We start from the raw sequence: 21,932 nt of genomic DNA on the forward strand, positions 1-21,932 counted from the left end.
AAATTTGTATAGCTATAAAAAGATGAAAAGAAAAAAATAAAGCTGCAACTATAAAGAAAACTTATTTAGAGAAGAGAGTTACCAAGAAAAGCAGCGTTATGTATTATCGGAGAAGAAAAGAGTGGTGTTGTGTGTTGTAATAAGAAAATGAAAAATAAATAGGATTAATAGTCAATGCGTATTAAATTTTAATTTTATTATTCATCAATATGATTAACTGTTAAGTTATAGTAAAAAAAGTAAATAATTGTATTATCTTATTTTATTATTTTATTTTGAATGTTAGTTTAATAAATTAGTTTATTATATGTGCATATTTTTTTTAGAAAATAGGTTTTTTGATATATGTTGAAAATTTTGTTATATATATACATATATAATTAGTTTTGGATCGGTACAATATGTTCGGTTTTGGTACAGTTTTGGTTCGGTTATCACTAAAAAACCACTATCGTATTATAATAATAAAATAATTTTATTTTGTACAGTTTAGTGCAAATTCTTTTGATTTTTTCAATTCTAATATTATTTTGAAATTTTTTTCGGCTCAATTCAGAAAAATTGAACTCCATGCTCAACCTTAATTTATAATATATTATTAAAAATCAATTTTATTAAATTTATATTATATTAGTTAGTTGCTCTTTTGATATATAGAAATTAATTGTAGTTCTAATTAAGATAAAATTTCTAATCACAATTAATTATAAGAAAATTTAACTTTCATCCTAATTTATATGCAACTACGTTATTTTCAGCAACTCTTTTAGTTTTTATTTTTTATTTTTTGATTTATTACTAATTTTTAATTTGGTAGTCAATTAAAAAATTAATAAAATTATTTTAATAAATCTATTTAATCTCTTTTTTTGTACTTTTATATTTATTATAATATAAATAGAGAAAAATTTAAAAAGTAATTCAGTAATTTGATATTCTTACACTCAAGGGACATTTATATTTTTCGTATCAAATGAGTAACATGTGTTTTAATTTTTTAATATTTTTAGATATATTTAATATTTTTTTATTTTTTAGATTATTAAATATTCTTAATTAATTTATTATCAAATTAAATATTTTATAATTATAAAAAACTATCAAAATACTTTTTAATTTTAATTAAATCTAAAAAATAATTTCTTAAAATAAAATATTAATATATTAATATATTGTCACGTTACTTATAAAATCATAATTTAATAATAGTTAATATTAAATACATATAAAAATAATAAATATATAAATATATTTAAATAATATTAAAAAATAAAACATACAGTATTCATTTAATAAAAAAAATATTTTCATCCTTCAAATAAAGTAAAAAATTCAAGCACGTGAGATTTTTTAAAACTTTTTGCTCTTATAAATAAATAAATAAATAAAAGAATACATAAGTACGTAGTTGATGAGGAGAATTCCATGCACAAGTGGGTAAGAATATCATCCTTAGCGTTTTATTTGGTAAAGATCCGCTGATGGGGGCACATGGAAACCAAATGGTGTCATCCTCTTACAAAAGTATATCTATGTTTAACATTACAGCCAAAAAGTTTTAATAATAAACAAAATAAAAAAAAATAAAAAAAATAAAAAATAGTAAATAGAAAGGGGAAACAATCCACGCTCCCTGTCTCTGCAGAATGCCATATATAATTGCACTTTCTTTCTATTTTCCAATTTATTAAAGTTTTTCTTTTTTCAAGTACTAATAAAGAAGAGATAGAAACTAGTGATATTGTTAATCATAGCATTCAATAAAATACTTCTTTTGATACTATTTAAATATTACAAGAGGAGTAAGTTGTCCATTAAATTATTATATTAAAAATTAAAAAAATAAAATGACCAAATAAGTAAAATTTAAATATTTAATATATAATTTTTAATATTTTTAATTATTATTTTATTTTATAATACTTCTCAAACTTCTATTCTTGACCTCCTTTATCTCTCAATTATTGTTTTTAAATTTTCAAAATAATTAAAAACTAAAGAAATGGGTTTTTAAATTAACACTTTTTGGTATGTGATTTTATTTAACACGCTAAAACATAATTTAAATTAATGTTATTAAAATACAGAATTTAAGTATCTAATATTTAAAAATATTTAAATATTAGAAAGAAAGAAACTAGAATCTCAAAATCCATTAGACTAAACCGAAATGTACTATTTGATGAAAATTTAAAGCATAAATATGTAAATTTTTTCAATAATTATAAAGTAAGGAATAAATAAAAAGTTTTAAGGGATATAAATATTATATTATTTTATTAAATGATGCTTTTTACATTCATTTTTAATTAATGGAGGATAGCTGATTATATATGTTGGAGACAAAACTCAACATCTCACACCTGCTTCCATCATCCCTGTCAAGAGACAAGAGCAGTTCTAATGTAGTGTGGTAAACAAGTTGTGTTTGTCTTGTGCACTAACCTGTTTAAGGGTACAGTCCTGTTGTCAATAATTATATATTTGGATGGATTTAGAGATATCTCTTTGTATTTGTCTATGGGCTCTAATGCATTTTGGGTGAGAACAAAAGAATGCAAGAAATCAATTTTATCAACATAATGGCATCAGAGACATTTAGCTTCAATCAATGCATCCATCCAAGTGAAAAAACAATTATATCATACATTCACAAGAATTTAATAATTTATGACAACACTAACCTAAGAATATTATGTTCCCAAAAATGTCACTCTCACCCAAATTTTGGTCTTTTCTTTAAATATAAAATATATGGATGCAATTTTTCTAATTTTAAATATATCAGTACGTGCTTTAAATCATCACTGAAAAACAGTATTAGTAATTTTAACTTAATCGTAAGATTCTAAAACCGTATCCGACTATTATAAATTTAGTTTTGTTCGAAAGCTAGCAAAAAAAAAAATGAAATCAATAGCATTATTAAAAATTATATTTTGTCTTTCCTCCGTCAATCGCCATTTCCGACCAAATCAGTTGGAGCACATATTGTTATTTTATCTTTTTTTTATAATAGAATTAATAGATTGCAAACTATATAATATGGGGCAGCCATTTTTAAAGGCGAGAAGTTGAAACTACAAACTTCTATCTTTCAAGAATAAAAGCTCTTACCACTTAATTTAGGTCTTAGAATGATTTTTGGCTTTTTTGTTTTACAAGAAATGAGTTTGGAAGGCTAATATAAGGTTAGAGGCAGATTGAAATAATATGATACATAATAGTCATTTTATGGAGGCAGGTGCAACATACAGTTTTCTTTCAGGTTTTTGTTGCTACTATAGCGAGCTCTGTGTCTAATGGAGTAGCTGGATGGTATATTAGCAGCCTCCTAGTGCCAGAGTTTTCTCAAGTTAAAGGATGTATGAGGGTCTTTGCACGGCAGTTAGGGCCATGAGGGTTCCTAATACATCTTCGGTCCTTCTGGCTGAGTTGTTAGCTATCAGGGAAGGTGTTTTGTATTGCTCTTGATTGTGGTTTTGGTGCATAGAGTGGCTTCTCTTTCTTCTTCCATTAGTTTTGGTGCTGCCAAGAGAATATGAATCCTATTGCTTATTGTATAGCAAATTCTTGGACTGGGTTATATATTGAACAGACTTTTGGACTCGGCACCTTATTTTGGCATATATTTCTTAATTGTATTGCTTGTTCTGACCTTATTTTCAGAGATATTTTTCTCTTAATTGTATTCATTTTAATTTTCAAAGCATTATGCCAAAAATTGAATTTAGGTCAAATTCAATTAATTCGCAAACCTAATTTAAAAATTCGATATTTTTGTTAAAACATAGCATAATTCAATTACCTTTAAACAAATTGTCAATATATGTAGAAGAATTTCAAAGCATATGATTTATGAATTTTACTATTTAGAATGCAAATTGTTTATGCCTGAAAATGACTTAATCCAAGTTTAGTTAATTTGCAAAGTCTAATTCAAAAGTTTTTTCATTTATCAAAATTCATAAAGTCCATAATCTAAAGAGGAAATTACACAATATATTAAAATTTTGAATTATTTCTTTTTTACTATACTTTTTTATTTAAAGTATATATCTTTTATACTATACCAAAAAATTTCTATTACTTTTATGCGGTATAGGCTATATCTAAGACTAAGTGCCTAAAATCTATGTTTATTTGAGTATTTAAGTGTCCCTTTCCTTAATTCAATCAAAAGAAGACAAGAAAGCAAAATTTACATGATTCTAAGGGTTAAAACAAAGTCTCAAGCAACCTTCTGTAAGAAAGATTATCACTTAGCTATTTTACACAACAACCAAAATTCCACTTTGTTTCCACTATTTTCTACATTTTTGTTCACGATCAAGTGCATGCAATTAGTTTCTTGAATCAAATTTTGTTAAATTTATTAATTTGGAAGAGATTTTGTAATTATTTTTAGGTAAGTTGATGAGCAAAGGAAGGTTTGATAGCCTTCATACATCAATAGTTTCAGAAGTTAAGACATTGTTAAAAAATCTCGAACTAATAAATTTTCTATCGAAAGAAAGTTTTACATTGTCATTCAGAAGTTGTGTGATATCTCTGATCTGGCTGTTTGGTCTAGGAGTTTTAGAAAGTTTTTTCTTTCTTGGATTCTACTACTCCTTTTAAGATCCACTTATTTGGAAGGGTTATATCTCTTTATTCTATAGATTTGAGGATTACAGCATTAGACTTTGTAAAATCTGTTTGCAAAAGAAAAGTTTTTTTTTAAAACTGATTCTTGAGGTTGAGATCATCACCTCATAATGAGTTTTATAGATTAAGGCTACTGGAATTTATCCTTCTAATATTTTATAATTATGAATTTTAACCTACAATATCAAGGATTACAAGAAATTTTTATTATTTAAAGAGATTGTTTTGTTCGGATAACATTCAAATGATACGGGTCCACTATTAAAACTGGACTCTACTAATCTAAGTAAAGAGTCTTAGAAATTTATGAATCTATTATCCCTAATAACTGGTAAGATGGATATATTTAAACCCTTTTTTGTTAAAGGTTTATTCCCAACTTGAACTAATCCTGTATGCATATATTTAAAGTTTTTATCTCTGTGTGTTTTTAAAGATTTTGCAGAGAGAAGTTTTATCATTTTAAAAAGTTTTGAAAACTGGATATATCTTTATTTTATTTTAATAGTAGAATCAATTTTAAAAAGATTAAATCTTGAATTTTATAAATTTGTTCTATATTGACTTTCTGGATTTTCCAATTATCGATTTGTTTTTCATAGTTTTCAATTGTATATTCTTCAGAATTTACAATTTTATTTTCAAACTAGTAGAAAAGTTTGAAAAAGAAGTAGATCTACAAGATAATTGATCCATGATTTTAAACAATGACTGTTTTTATGACTAAAATATTGGGTTACAAAGAGATTACACTGACTGAGATCGTCTTCCTTCTAATCCTAGAAATAGTTACAGTTTAAATTTTAAACCAATTATTTCTATAACCTACCCCTTCCCCAGGCTCTGATGCTAGAAAGGAGGGGAAGAGGTAGAGTATAGAGATAGTGCCTTTTTTACTATAGTATTTTGCATAAAAATACTTATAAAGTGATATCTTGTAGTTTTGATTTTGAAGTACTTATAGAGGATTTTACTTGTTTCATTTTTATTTTTGAGGGTTTTATATAATAAGGTCCATTTATAGTTTGTCTCCCACTAGAATAGTATTTTGATTTTTTATAGCTTTTATAAGATTTTTACTCTTTACACTACAATTTTCAAAATATTTACTATTGGTTGTTTTAACATTGATATCAAATTGTTAGCAAAAAGACTCAAGTTCTTTTTAGGTCTTCTTCATTTTCCATCTTAAATATTTTTATAATTTTAAATCTTGGCATATTTTAAGACCTTCCTTTTAGGTAAAACTTACTGATTTTCCATATGTTAAGTTGTTATAGTCAATTTTGTGTGTTTCAAATGTTTCTTTGATTCTATTCCTAATATTTTCTTCTCAAAGGGTCAGGAGACCTGTTAGGAAGTTTTTATTCTAAAAAAGGTTGGTTTGAATCCTCTTTAAGCATTGATCTATTAAGGAAAGTAGTTTTATACCATTGAAAATCACTTAGTATTTTACATCTTAGGTTGGATAATAATTTTGCATTTTTATTCTTAAGATGTGAAGAGTCACCAATGAAGTGGAAAGAGATGGTGTGTACCAAGGTGTTTACGAAATTCTGGATGACTTGTCTAAGTTCATCTAGGATTGGATTGCCTGATTCATCTACTTAGACTGCATTTAAAATGTCTAGGTGTTCTCTAGTGGTTAGGTAGTAATCCCACCATCTCTCGAGTTATCATGAAAATTCTGAAATGACAAGTTCAATAATAAGTCTATCATCAGCTTTATTTTAGGTCCTATAGGCATTTGCTGCCATGTTCATCTATTGAAGGAATCCTAAAATTTGGTATTTTGACATCCTATCTAGGCTTCATTCATACATAGTTATTGCATTATATTTAGTTTGATACAAGGCACATCATTTATTATTTAATCCTATATATGGTTATATTTGATTATTTTGCTAGGTAATTTTATTTATCAAAGGTTCGTCCATTTTGAAAGCCTCTTCTTCAAAATCATGAGAAGTAGAATCTATTCCTTTTAAGATATTAATTCTACTTTAGTTGGTATGCTATGGTGTATCAAGAACATTCGGGCCAGTAGAATGCGATTTTATCTTTTCTAATTGATCCCTAATGGCTTTAATGAAATATCAAGATTTTTAAATTTTTTATTTGTTTGTCCACTTATAGAAGGAGTTGAACCTTGTACAGATTATTCTACTATGTTGAGTTGTTCTCCTATGATATATAATTGAACATTTGTGAAACTTCTATAGTCTAGCATAAATTAGGTATTTTTATTTGCCTAATAGGAGGATGAATATATTCTATTTTTCGTGTGTTTCCTAATCCGTAGTTTTAGATTTTGTAAAAGGGCTCAAGGTTTTAAAAGGGTGCCATTTTGTGAAGCATACATTTCAAACCAGTTATAGAATAAAATATGTGCTTTATTTTGTGGAACAAAGTCAAAAAACTTTTTGAATTTCAAACCTTCTGTTTACAAAATACTTAATGAACCACAATCCTTTCTTTTATGTTTTCTTTAGAATAGAAATCATTATGTAAATATTTTTATCTATAACAAATCCCTTTTCTAACACATAGATTTCATTTTGAATATTTTCATTTAAGTTTTCAGTTATAACAAAGGTTGTGGGTGAGGTAGGAGAGTTTTCATCTGTATTGACATATATAAGCCTTGGGACTATAAATCCGTAATTTACATTTTGAAGATTGATGTTAGATATTTCTGAAGTAGAGTAGCTAGGCTGATCCCTAAATGGTAAGTGTATCACCGGTAGTAGATCTGGTTTTATATTTGAATCTCACGTTCTATATGGCAAGTTGATGATTAAAGGAAGGTTTGATAGCCTTCCTACTTCAATAGTTTAAGAAGTTAGAAAATCTAGAACTAATAGACTTCCTAGTGAAAGAAAGTCTTACACTTTCATCCAAATGTTGTGTAATATTTCTAGCATGGTTGTTTGGCTTGGGAGGTTCATAAGGTTTTTATTCCTTGGGTTCTATTGTTCCTTATAAGATCTAGTCATATAGAAGGTTATATCTCTCTATTTTATAGATTTGGGGAATATAATGTTAGACTTTATAAAGTCTGTTTGTAAAAGAAGAGTTTTCTCTTTTTAGACTGAACTTTGTGTTTAGTTGCAAAGGCTGAAACTATTGCCTTATAATGGGTTTTATATATTAAGGCTACTGAAATTGATCCTTCTAACATTTTATAATTATAGTTTTTAATATGTAATATTAAGGACTGCAAGATACTTTTATCATTTAAGAGGTTGTTATGTTGGAATAACATCCAAATGGTCATGATCCAAATCCAAGGTTGGACCAACGCTAAGCCACGAGAGATTCATGTGGCTACCGGTGTCCGTAGTAAGCTTAAAATCATACATTCTAAGTCGAATTCTCATATCACTTATCACAACTTGACTAAACCCCTAGAGTCTAGGAGACAACAAAATCCAATTAATTCAATCAATGCCAAATTGTCTATTATCCAAGTCATTATACCCAAAATATTAATTCACTTAATTTATTTTTCACATTATAATTATTCATTAACAATTTCATAAATTTGTATTATACAAATTTAGCATCATCTATTATAAAATTATAGTACACCACAAAATTAGTATGGTGGAATCTAAGATATTCTAAAATAATAAATTAACTTGATAGCAAATGCAACGAGGAAGGATTTTAGCATCACTTCACTTCCAACTATTGTTTAACTTGTAAGAATAATTGAAGGGAGTCAGACCTCACTGAATGAATGTTAGAGTATGCCCTAAAGATAATGAGTTGTCAATTATTCTATATTAATTTATACATCATAATTAATGGCATATAATTATACTAAAGTCATTGTTCGACTTTTAGTGTTATGAGTAGTCATAGTATTATCAAGGAATAATCCAGACTATTAGAGATGAACACTATGAAATGTAAACACAATATAAGAGAAATTATAAAGTGAGTTTATAATGATGAGATTCTTATTACATACGTTCCTAAACTTTGTTCATAGTCGATATTTGATCAAGAGTTAGATATTGATCGTTGGATATTGAACAAACGCTTGATGCTAGCATAATGTAATAAAACTTACATAAAAGTAAGCAATCTGTCTCATAAGATTGAGAAATAGAGATTTTGAGATAAATATATAGGTGCTTATTACAACCCTACTGAGTAGTTCATATGAAATTTACTCCAAGTGTCAATAAATAATATTCTTCTAACAATTATATAAGACGTGATCCTAAGACTTGAGATAACAATATATTATCTTATATGAGGATCGCTATTCTTTGATACTATCTTATGTTCTATTATCTATGAAGTGCTTAAGGGATAGTCATTGGATATAGTAAGAGACATATAAACATAATAAGTTATCAATAAAGAATTCATTGTCAAGGTAATATGTCATGGGATCTTATCCTGATGATTCTTGATTTGCTTTAATATGGAATTCCTTAGACAAAGTTATATGAATGAAGATTATAAATAATGTTCCATAGATCTTATTCAAAATGTTATATAGCAATTATCAAGAACAAATATGATTGATTCAATTCTAGAGTTGACACTTGCATCCATACTCTATGAATCAATTAGGATAAATATACGATGAAAGGATTGAATTATATTGTAAAATTATTCATTGCAAAGATTTATTAAAGCACTTTAATGATTCCTATACATTTTGGTGGTCATGATGCATTGCTAGATGCCAATCTTGATCCGTGAATATGGATTAAGTTAATTAGAGAATTAACATTGAATTAAAAGAGTTTAATTATGAATCCATATTCATTGCCCATATGTTAGAAATATTTTGGGTCACACAAAAATATGCTTTAAGTGAGGATTAAAATAAGGCTTTAAGCATTAGGCTTAAGCTCATATATATTGGGCCTAATTAAAATTTAATTAATTAAGAGCTAATGAGCCTGCAGTATTTGGCCTAGATGGGTTTATTATCCATGGATTAGATCTTACTTAATCAAAGTTCAATTAGAAAAACAAAAGCCTAACTTAATGTAAGCTAGAAATTTATAGAAATTCCAAACCTATTAAGGATATTTGATTAAAAAGGCCATATATATAGAAAGAGAGGAAAAGGGTCGGTAAAGGATTAATGATCTTGATGACAAAAATGCTGCCTTGAGAAGAATACCCTAGGTGAATCAATCAATAAGATTAATTGATTCATCTCCCTTGCTTGGAACTAGAATTCAATCTCCTACATCTATTCTCAATCTCTTAAAAGTAATAATTAACAAAGTAACAAGCACTCCTTAGATTGGCCAAAAACTCCCTTTGTAAGCCTTCACAATCTTTTGCTTATTTTGTGTGTTATGACTACTTTACATCAATGAGATTCTTGATGGGAATCGAAAATTGTGCATTTCCTTATGTTTATATACCAATTCCCAAGAGTGAATAATATAACATATATACCCTATCATACCTCAACTATAAAAGATAAATTGCTTACTTCATAAATAATTGATAACACATTATATTATTCTCGAGCATTTGATTAATATCCAACAATCAATATCTAATTCTTGATCAAACATTGACTATGAACAAAGTTTAGGAACATATATAATGAACCTCATCATTATAAACTCACTTTATAATTTCTCATACTTTAAGTTTACATTCCATGGTGTTTATCTCTAATAATCTGGATTATTTCTTAATAATACTAGGACTACTCAAACCATTAAGAGTTAAAAAATGCATTTAGTATAATTATATGTCAACAATATGATGTATAAATTAACATAATTACAACTCCTTGTCTTTAGGGCATACTCTGACAACTATATGAGCTATGTTGGTGCAACATGAGTTGAACTCCTAAAAGGAGCATGCTATTATTTAAGTAAGAAAATTTTGAAATATGAATTGAAGGACAATCAAATTAAGAAAGTTTGCTTAGCCTTGATTTGGGTTTGTCATAAACTGTAATATTACTTAAGCACTTGTGAGACTCAAGTGTTATGAACCCGTTGAAATTTCTCATGGAAAGGTCGGTTCTTACCGGAAGAACGGCTCGATGGATGCTAGTGTTAACCAAATATGATTTAAAGTATATCACCCGAATAGCTATTAAAGGGAATGTTGGGTCAGATTGTGGGCGGTGGTTTCAAGTGCACACCTAAGTGTCCTTAGTAACTATGCCACTGCAAGGCTTTTCAATCCAATTGGAAACACACTAAGCAGTCACAAAGACAAGTATGGAGAAATAAAATTGCCACTTAGATAAATCATGAGGACACTTTTATTTCTTATGTGGTAAAACTAAATTCCTTAAGGAAGCATGACCTCATTAAAAGATGGATCCAAAAACCAACTTTCTTAATTGTGTACTTCTACTTTTAATTTTATTATTGAGTAATCTATTCCTTATAAAAGCAACATGATATCTCTATATATAATCAATACAGAATGGCAGGGGTCCAACTAGTTCTAGCCCAATTTTATTTAAGCCTGGCCCAGCCCTTACCTATTACTTACCCTAATTAGCTAGGCATATTTTAATTTTCTAAGTTTAAATGAGCCAGTTTATTAATTAGACATGACAAAGCGCATCTAAGTTTAATTAGATTTTATAATTAGGCCCAATTGCTATCTTATTAATCTAATGGACTGCAAGTTTCATGCAAATGTCTAATTTTAAGCCTACTGTTTATGTGGGTTGATTTTAATTAGCAATCACATCACCAATTAGATATTTTCCCATTAATTATTACAGAGTATAATAAAAAAAAGCAAAAGGCGAGAAAATAATAAAATTACATCCCTCTTACAACTACTTCACTTAAAGTAAACGAAAATTAGCAAAAACGGTAAAAACGAGCGATCTAGGGGCTGAACAACCGATCGATTGTATGGCATTTCAAGCGGTAGATTTTAGCATTTTTTCAATTTCTAATGTTTTTATTCTCTAGAACACCTAAAAATCTAAATATGCATAAAAACATGAAGAAACAATTAGTAAAATGTCAAAATCAAATAAACAAAGTAAGAAACAATCAAAATAGAAGGATTAAACCCTAACATGCGAGAACAAAGAATAACAAGGCAAAAAGACTGCAATTTTAGCCAAATTGAAACAAAGATGAAGCTAATCATTTATCATGCCAAATCAATTAATACTCATAATAATAATAATAATAAGGAAACTAATAAATCTTAAATATATTGATAATTAAAAGAACATCTTAGCTAAAATAGACAAACTTATTAGAAAATAAATGCAAATAAGAAAACTTTCCTGAAAGATAATAAAATGACAGTTTTATTAAAAAAAAAAAGCAGATAAGAATATCAATAGATCTCAATAATGGAAAAACCCAATTAAAAATCCTAAACATGCCAATCTAATTAATTCTCATAAAAACTAACAGATTTAAACCCTAATCATGCGACTCAAGTAGAGAATATGTTAAATGTATGTCCTAAAAGCCGATTGGAGTTTTGCTTTTTGGTTAATACATTGTGATATTATTAGGTAAGGAATATCTTCTATTAGTGACAGTTATCTTTTATTCATTTTTGTAGTAATTTAATTATTGAACGAGTCTAATAATATTTATTAAAAACTCCATTCTCAAGAGGAGTGATGAATGATATTTGCAATAAATATTATAAAATAATTTTTGGTCGTAGGATTAAATATTAGATATCTTTAATTTGGAAGACCAACGTAATATGTTTAACCCTACGATTAATATGAGATACTAATACATATAGGATGATAGGTCTCATGCTAATTAGTATGAGTTACTAAGTTAATCATTATGGGTCACTTGTGAGATAGGTGGACTGAACATGACTGAAAGAAATAATGAATCAGATGGATAATTTACTTAAGTAATTGATTTATTATTAAGTTATAATGATATAACTGATCCTTAGACCTGAGATGAGAGAGTTATCTCATGTATATGTAATTGGAATTTGCTTATGCTTTAGGTATCCATTCATAGCTATAATGAGTACTTACAAATCGTGGATCTAGTTATATATGCATGGAGGCAGGCGTTCATCAACAAGGAATTCATTGCCTTGAGTAAACAAGGGGAATATCCTATGCGATTTGATAACATCTTAACTAAGAAATCCTTGGGCGAAGTAATTATGATTAGTTGAAAAAAGAGTTTTTGCATTAATTATATTTAATCCAGACGTATCTTGGATTTGGTCGTACAATCAAATTAGTGGACTTGGCTTATACCTTGGGAAGGAATACTAGTATCTTTTGAAGTTAAAGTGTGTAAATGTCTAATTAATGATAATGTATAATATATTAGTGTTATCTATTACAGAAGCTTGACACATGTCATCACAAAAGAATTTTGTAATGACATGTATATGTACAACAACTTGACACGTGTCATCAGAAAAGGGATTTTATGATAACATATATTAAAAAAGCAACTTAACACGTGTCATGAAAATAAGAGTCTTATAATGATATGTATTAAGAAAGTAGTTTGACACGTGCATCATAAAAAGGGTTTTATAATATGTGTTAAGAAAGTAGCTTGACACATGTAATCACAAAAAAAGAGTTTATGATGACATATGTCATAAAAAATAATTTTATGATGACATGTGTTAAAAAAGTAGCTTGACACGTGTTAAGAAAGTAGCTTGACACGTGTTATCACAAAAAGAATTTTTAGTTTTTACCTCTTACCTCCTTTTATATATATATATATATATATATATATATATATATATATATATATATATATGTATATTAATTATTTAATTTAACCCTTTAACTAAAATATAACTAAAACTAAAACATTTTACTAATACCATATGATGATAGTAGTGGAAAAGGTGTATTACTCTATTAGAAGTGAATACCTTTTAAAAGTTTCTCGTTTTTTTTTTCATTTATCTAAAAAGGTAATATGCATTTTAATATTTCATATCCGCAACCACTATCGACTTGCTATTTACACTTAATTTTAATATATTTTAATATTTATTAGATTTACATATCAAATTATAATTTTTAAAAGGTTAAACACTCAATTATTAAATTCTCATGTATTATTTTTATAATGATTCAACCCACATTTGAATAATAACAATTAAATTATAATTTTTATTATCAAATCTACACTGTTTTATGTAATAACTTCTTTTCTGAATGACCATCCATCATTTGAATTTTACCAGGCACACACATCCTTCAGCTTTAGGGCCGTTAACCCACTATGAAAAATATTGTGCATGGAGTTCAATTTGTTCCCCCAATTTCCTGTCTAAAAAGAAACTAAAAATCTCCACATCTTAATTTCTTCCCCCAACTTCTTGTCTATATTTCAACTTGACTTGACCTTAAGGGCATGTCTAAAGCTGCAAATAGTGCACGACAATCTATGACCATCTATTGTTCCCATGAAATGGCTACCATCTAAGAACTTTGGACTCCATCACTAAAATACCCATATAAAATACGATGAATATATATATTTAATTATTTTAACATTTATTTTATATTGGTATCGCTATTATATCGTACATAACCCCTTTATTTTATTAGAAATGTGAATACTTTCTGGTACATATAATTCATGTGGAGATATATTTTTTTATTATTGATATAATTTTTCATTTTAATTTATTTTCAAATATATTTATATTTTAATAATTTTTTCTATTTTATTGTTTAGTTAATTTTTTATTAATAAAATAAATAAGAAATAATATATATATATATATATATTTTTTTTTTAAAATATTTTTTAAAATTAAAGGAGAGAGCACATATGGTTCCTAAATTATTTAGATAAAAAATAAATTAAAAAAATTTAATTTTTATATATATATTTTTCTTATACTATATACTAGAGATATTATAAATAAGATATAATTAGATTTAAAAAACTTAATTTTTATATACTTCATTCAAGATTTTGAATTTAAATTTTAAAATATAATATTAAAATTTTTGATGAATGTTTCACCGTCGATAAAAATTTTACTCGACATATTATAAATTATTATTAGATATATATATATATATATATATATATATATAAAAGAAAGAAAAGGAATAGCCAATCAACTCAGCTCGATCATGTAAATGGAGTAGAGATTTGCATGAAAATATATATAGAGTAACATTAATTTATGCGTCATTAAAGGCAGTAGAGGAGAGAAAAAGAGAGGAGGGAAAAGCAAAGCACGTGCCCCAATGAAAAAGGTGAAACAAATAAAAATAAAAATAAAAAAGAGACCATTTGGAAAAGCTCACTTTTAGGAGCCCCTTTACCTTTTTCGCTAATGTTAATAAGTCAAGAAAGGAAGACATAAGAAGAAGAAGATAACACCAACTTCGCTAACACGAAGAGATTGATTTTGCTATAACCCCAGAAGAAACATAACAAAAAGGAAGAAAGAAATTTGTATTTCCAGCTCAAAAAAAGATATCAATGGTCTCTGCATAAATGGAAAAGATGCTAGCTGCTGCTGCACCCCACTGGCTACTTTTACCCTATGGCTCTGATTCTGATGCAGAGAGAGAAAGATTGTGAAAATGAAAGAAATTGATGAATTGAGTTTGTTTCTGTCTATGCATTTGGAGACCTCTGAGAGGGACGAGTGAGTCTGGCATTAACCCATACAACTGTGGCACTGAAAAACATGGCGTTTTTACATTTACATTTATATGAGAAGACCAGACATAAAAAAGGACTATCTGATTTCTCTCTCTCTCTCTCTCTCTCTCTCTAGCTCGTGGATATTGTTTTTGCCTTTGATGGTTTTTAAAAGTTTCGGTTATAAATTTCTTGGTCAGTACTGTTCTTCAATGCTGGAGAGGGGTCGCCTTCGTTTTCTGACCTCGGCATGCAAACATAAGTATAAGAGTCCAAACAGAAAATCCAAAACTACAAATAAAGATAATGGGAAGGAAGATATGATTTCTCTGAGCTTATTCAATGAAATAGTTTCAGAGCAGTAAAACCTTATGATGGACACTCATAAATATTAACTTAAATGCCAGAAAGAGCTTCTATATACAAAGAAATTCTCAACTATCATGCCTCATGACATTCAAATTGAAAATAAACCTATATATGGAAACTCACCATCATTACAGCTTTCATTAATCAAATTAATCAACAAATTAATAATATTATACATACTCTCAATGTCTGATACAAAACCCACCCGTCATTAATGAAACTGAGACATGTAATGACTACAGCCCACTCGCTATATCAATAGATAAAGAAAGTGAGGATGATGGGAATTAAAAAAGAAAAAAACCATTCCGAGAAAAAAGAAGAGAAAGGAAGAAGCTACATGTAGAAGAGTACTAATGCATGGGTTAGAATTTAGAAGTCTTCGCTAGATCAGTTAAGTTGTCATTCTCTACTTCACCTTCTGTTACAGCTGATGACATGTGACTCAAAACCAAAGAGTTCTCATCTGGAGGTGTCCTTGTCTGAAATTGCTGCTTACAGGCATGGCAAGTGACTTGAAGTAATGTTGAATTGATTTGCTTCATTGCATGCTCTCTTAGAGCTTGAGCCTTATCGAACTCAGCTTGAGCTTGTTGCCTTATTCTCTTGGCATTAGCAAATTCTTGTTCCGCCAATTCAATCTGTCTTTTCGCCCGCTGTCTTGCCTCTTCAGCATAAGCTTTCTCTGCCATAGCCAACCTCAGCTGCTCCCGCGCTTGTTCTTTAAGTCTTAAGGCAGCAGATTCAGGTTTCTCACTGTTATTGCTCTCTCTAGGTGAGAGTTTGCCAGCATCTTTATTTGTAGAAGCAATATGTGATTCATTTTTCTCACTGAGATCACTTGAACCAATAGAGAGTTGCAGTTGAGTGGAGTGATTATCATCTCTCTTAGGCGAGATTGAGAGTACAAGAGGATTTGATGTGCTTGAGAGCTGGAGATCCAAATTGTAGTCTTTTTTATCTATAGTAGTAGGGCTCACCAAGAAGATGGCATCAGTACTTGTTGGCCTTGCTATTAGTAAAGGAGGCCAAGGTGCAGTACTGAAGTTGTTATCAGTGGAAGGGCTTGGGCTTGAAGCAGTTCTAGACAGGCATGCAGCTGGCTGCAGTGTCGACTGGGACTGCCGATCAGGTCGTAGACGTCCCATATTGCAAGCATCTTGGTGTTCGATAAAACTCTCGACTCTGCAAGGTAAAATTAAACAAGTTTGATCTGGGTGCCCTCCTTAATGAACATGGGTAATACAAACAAACAAACATTCATGATAAACTATAATATTTTAAAATCCGACCGAATGAGACTGAAATAGTAGAAGATAATAATATTTATTAACTAGAAAGAATAAACCCATGATATATTATCACAACTGAAGGCAATCATTCCTTTATAAAAATAGTTGAAATGATATATATACATGTACATATATTGAAAAAAGAAAAGGCATATTAATAAGGAACTGTGTTTTGGGTTATGAGCAGTTGAAAGCATTTCAAGAAAGAAAACAGGAAAAGGAAGGAACCAACTGCAACTGAATTTCGGGAACTGTGTTCAACAACTGTCAATAAACAGGATTAAGGTTCCATCAGTCAAAAACCATACAAGATTTTTTTTCTTTTCTTTGCCTTTTCTCTTATTCCAAGAGAGAACCCAACTTGATAAGCGATGCAACCTATAATTTCATATGAAGGAAGATTTGATAATGGAAATGGATGAATGCCCAGAAAAAAGTGAAGGGGATCTACTGTACTGTAATTTGTTATTGTAAAGAATCATTAAGATCAAAGAAAATGAACCTTGAGAAAACACGGCCACAATCGCAGGAATGGCCTCTGGTGCCACAAGTTTTGAGATGGGCCTTATAATCAGATTGAACAGCATAAGCTTTAGAGCATTTTTCACAGACCCATTGTTTGTGATTACTGTGTTTCCTTCTAAAGTGCTTCTTAATCCCAACAAGATCACCAAGCGCGTGACATGGATCATGGTGTAAGCAACTAGGTTCCGGGCACACAAAAACTCTTTTCCTAACCACAGGAGTCTCTCGCTTTAGTAACTTCCATGGGACCTTATGTCTCCGCCTGTGCATCTGTAGGTTTTGATCTCTTTGAAACCCTTGGTTGCAGATCTCACATACATATCGGTCCGATTCCAGTAGCGTTTTAGGGGATAGGGAAACCACTTCTGCATCCGGATCTACATGGCCGAATTACATACCAAATGAAAACGAAAAGTAAATATCAACATATATATACAAACAAACTCGAGATTGAACTTTGGTCTTACTATGTTCATATGTATGCATATACACACACACACATATTACATACATACCTGGTGTTCCTGCAGGCCTTCTCTTCCTCTTATTATTGTTACTTCCATTTTCTAAGCAAGAAAATGGCTCAGAAGAAGGAACTGAGGAGGAAGAGTTATTGGCTAACATGGGTTGCTGATGTTTCTCTGCGTGCTTCTATTTTGAACAGGAATAGACAATATAAAGCGTAAGAAGCAGGTTAAACTAGTGAATCATAAGGGGGAAGAGATAAGATCAGTGGGTAGAGAAGGAGAGTAGCTCGAGCAAGAAGAAGAAGAAGAAGAAGAAGAAGAAGGAAGAAGGAAGAAGGAAGAAAAGCTATTTTCTTTGTTTCTTACTTTCTTTTCTTTATTTCTTTCTTTTTCTTTCGGTTATCAGCTTTCTTTTAGGCTTTAAACTTACAGCCTTTTTATCAGCTTTCTTTCCTTCTTTCTTTGTTGCGACACTCATCTTCATCAGGTATTGTTTGTAGAGGCTTCTTAATAAACTCCTTCAATGAGAAAGAGAGAGAGAACCAATCACATAGATCGAGACTTGATCCCACAAGCAGTAATCTGGGCCATAAAGAAAAAAAAAAAAAAAAAAAAACATCCCCACAAAGAAACAAAAGTCTCATAATTTAGCTTACAAAAGAAAAACAAAATTTTTTAGCCAAACACTCCCTTATGTATCCATTTATATTACCAAATTCTCATAAACTAACACATAATTCCATAATTTAAGTGATAGTTTTTCACTAATGGATAAATAAATCACATTTATAATAGATTTAATATTTTAATAATAATTACTTAATATATAATTAATAATATGTATTATTAGTTATTAGTTTGATGTATATATAACATCTTATATTTAGAATAGTTAAATTTTTAAAATTTTAAGTAATTTATTATTTGTCAACACCTAAGAATTAAAATACCACTCACTGATATTAGTAAAATTCTGATTTAGTCCAAATATATATCTATATGATCGAATGTATATTTATTAATTTTAAATTATTAAATACATTATCAACCATTAAAGGTCAAAATATAAAAATACTGATACATACATATCATTCTCATATCAATCAGAGCATATACACTAAGTGCAAGTAAGAACTAATTATGAAATTTCTTTATCCAAATTTACTATATATATTTTTATTTATATATCAATCAAATAAATAAATAATATATATATATATATATATTAATTTTAAATAAAAATATATGTTATTCATTCAATATTAAAATATAAAATATTTATATATACCGTGAATATACAGAGTGGATGCCTAAAAATTAGCTTGAAAAATCAATCTTTTGGATAAATAAATATGAGTATGCTCTCCAAAGGAAAAATACACGTAAGCTCTCTAATTTTGTCACCATTTTATATTAATATAATATAATATTAAATATATGCTGGTAGCAGTAGTGCACTGTGTACGCTGTGGAGATACTATGGAATTGAAAATCCAAGAAAAAATCTTTGCCATTTTACCAAACTGCCCATCTCCTGGTGACTGTACCCAAATATTGATTAATTATGGATGTGAAGCAGCTTTTTCTAAAGTTGATATTGAGGACGACAAGTCACCCTCATGGGTACATTAGTCAATTTGAATTTGCAACTAACATTTTATTTACTATCAATAGCAGCATGAGGGGGCCCGATATTTATACACACTGCTTATTTATTATTTTAAATGATAAAACCAATTCCATAAATCATCTATTTCTTACCAAAATTTGGATTATTTTAAGTTAACTATATCCGAACTAGTCGTCTATTCGTGTATTATATAATTTTTAATTATTTGTATAATAAAATTATAAAATTATTAATAATATTTTTAATGTTTTATATTATTTATCATATTTTAAGAACTAATAATATATTAAAATATCTTTCTTAATAGAATTTTAAGAATAATATGAAATTAATACTATCAATATTTTTGATATGTTATCTTTTAGGGACTAGAAATTATTGTATAATTAGCAAACTAATTTTGTAGTTAATATAATATTAAAATGTCAATTTTCAAGATTAGAATTATTATTTAATTATAAAAGATTTGTTAGTTAACATATTAATTCCATTATAAATAAGCATTGGCATAATAATTATATATCAAAAATTGAATATATATCAAAAAATTTAAATCCTAATTTATATATATATATATATATATATATATATGCTTAGAGTTAGAGATCATAATAGAATTAGGAAAATAACTTACTGATTAATATAATATCTAAAATATAATTATTATGCTATTTGCTAAGATCAGAATTATTATTTAATTTGAAAGTAATTTATTAAATACTAAATAAATATAAATTTTATATGTGAAAAATAAATACATGTGTTAAAGATATTTCTATATAGGGATGTAAGTACGATATGATAATTTGAATTATCTCGGATTCGACTCGTTATTTAACTCGTTTGAATTTGTTTAAAAAGTATAATAATGTGAACTTAATTCTATTTTTGAATTCGTTAAAAATTCAAACCAAGCTTGAGAAGACAAATGCTCAGCTCAGTATGGTTATAAGCTTTTAGACTCGTTATAAATAATATTATATTTAACCATTACTTACTAAACTAACAATTAAAAAAGAAATGTGGACTATATAGAATGGACTAGAAAAGAAAAAGAAATTATAACTTGATAGTATTTAAATCTAATGAACTCTTTTTATTTTATTATATCATATTATTATTTCCATAAGCATTACTTTTAATTTATCTTTCATTCTCTTTTTAATTTTTGCTAATAGGAAAAATAGAATTACAAATATCAATTAATAAGGTACATAAAAATTTATAATACATTTACTAAAATCAAAATAGAGAATGATTTAAGCTCTCTACAAATCAATTTTTTACTTTATATTTAAAGAATAAAAAAGTCCATTGAAGTCTTAATTTATGAGATAACTTTTTAAAATAAAAATATATAAAAACTGTACCCTAAGCTCTTTTTTTTTTTATACATATATCTAGAGTTAATCTAGAGTGTGTCGGATAGGACATTTACGGATTGCAAAAACATTTTTTCAAGAGTTTTAACGCAGTTGCATACCCAAAATTCGAACTCAAGACTTTGATTAAGCTAGATGAGGCCTTACCATATTAATTATATTTATATAATATCTGATTTTATTATATTATATAAATTTAATTAATATATATATTTAAATAAATCTCACACTCAAACGAAGTACAAAATATATTATATTAGAAAATAAATTCTAAATTAATTATATAGCATATCGAATATCAAAATTTGCTTGCATATAAATTCTTTAATATTTTATAAATAAAATGAATTCTACATAAAAAAAACTTAAAAATAGCTGATTTTTTATTCTCTTATTGTTATTACGTTTGACTCACCATTGACATCTTTTAATCAGTGGTGGATTTTTTAATTTTTTAATTTCATATTACTTTTTATTTAATTAATAAAAATTCTTCAGATTTTCTTGCTGTTTGTCATTTAAAATTAGATTATTTTTATAAAGTATTTAATTCATTTTGTGAAGTTCATGGAGTTTTATTTTCTGTTGAATTAATATTTAATATTTAAATATTTTTATAAATATTTTGAGTGCTGCAAGAATTAAGTAAACATTTACTAATTCAACTCGATATTCGCTGCAAATATAAAATATTGTATTTCATTGGATTATATTAAATAATTTGATTTATTTGTATATAAAATCTAAATATTGAATTCATTTATGATTGAATTTTCATTTCCGTTATATTAAATAGTAGTTATAGAATTTATTTCAAATAAAATAAATATTATATTTAAAGTAAGTTAACCATTGGGTTTTATAAAAAGAAAGATATTATAAAATATTAAAAATTGAAAGGAATCTCTTAATTATATGTAATATATTAATTTATTAATCTTATCAATTTTACTAAAATATAATTTAATTATAACCAATTATATATATTTAATTAAATAAAATTTTAAATA

General features: G+C 27.5%; 1 protein-coding gene across 1 annotated transcript; it reads right to left on the bottom strand.

The window, feature by feature from the left end:
• Positions 1-15,736: 15,736 nt before the first annotated feature.
• Positions 15,737-18,603, bottom strand: LOC8261817 (zinc finger protein SHOOT GRAVITROPISM 5). The gene is made up of 3 exons (XM_002534247.4): positions 17,959-18,603; positions 17,421-17,820; positions 15,737-16,811 (listed from the first exon to the last, which is right to left on the bottom strand). The coding sequence occupies exons 1-3, from the start codon at positions 18,065-18,067 to the stop codon at positions 15,992-15,994; spliced, it is 1,329 nt and encodes a 442-aa protein (XP_002534293.1). The 5' UTR covers positions 18,068-18,603; the 3' UTR covers positions 15,737-15,991.
• Between the last annotated feature and the right edge of the window lie 3,329 nt (positions 18,604-21,932).

This window comes from Ricinus communis, chromosome 3, assembly GCF_019578655.1.
Source record: "Ricinus communis isolate WT05 ecotype wild-type chromosome 3, ASM1957865v1, whole genome shotgun sequence".
NCBI classification, from domain to species: Eukaryota; Viridiplantae; Streptophyta; class Magnoliopsida; order Malpighiales; family Euphorbiaceae; genus Ricinus; species Ricinus communis.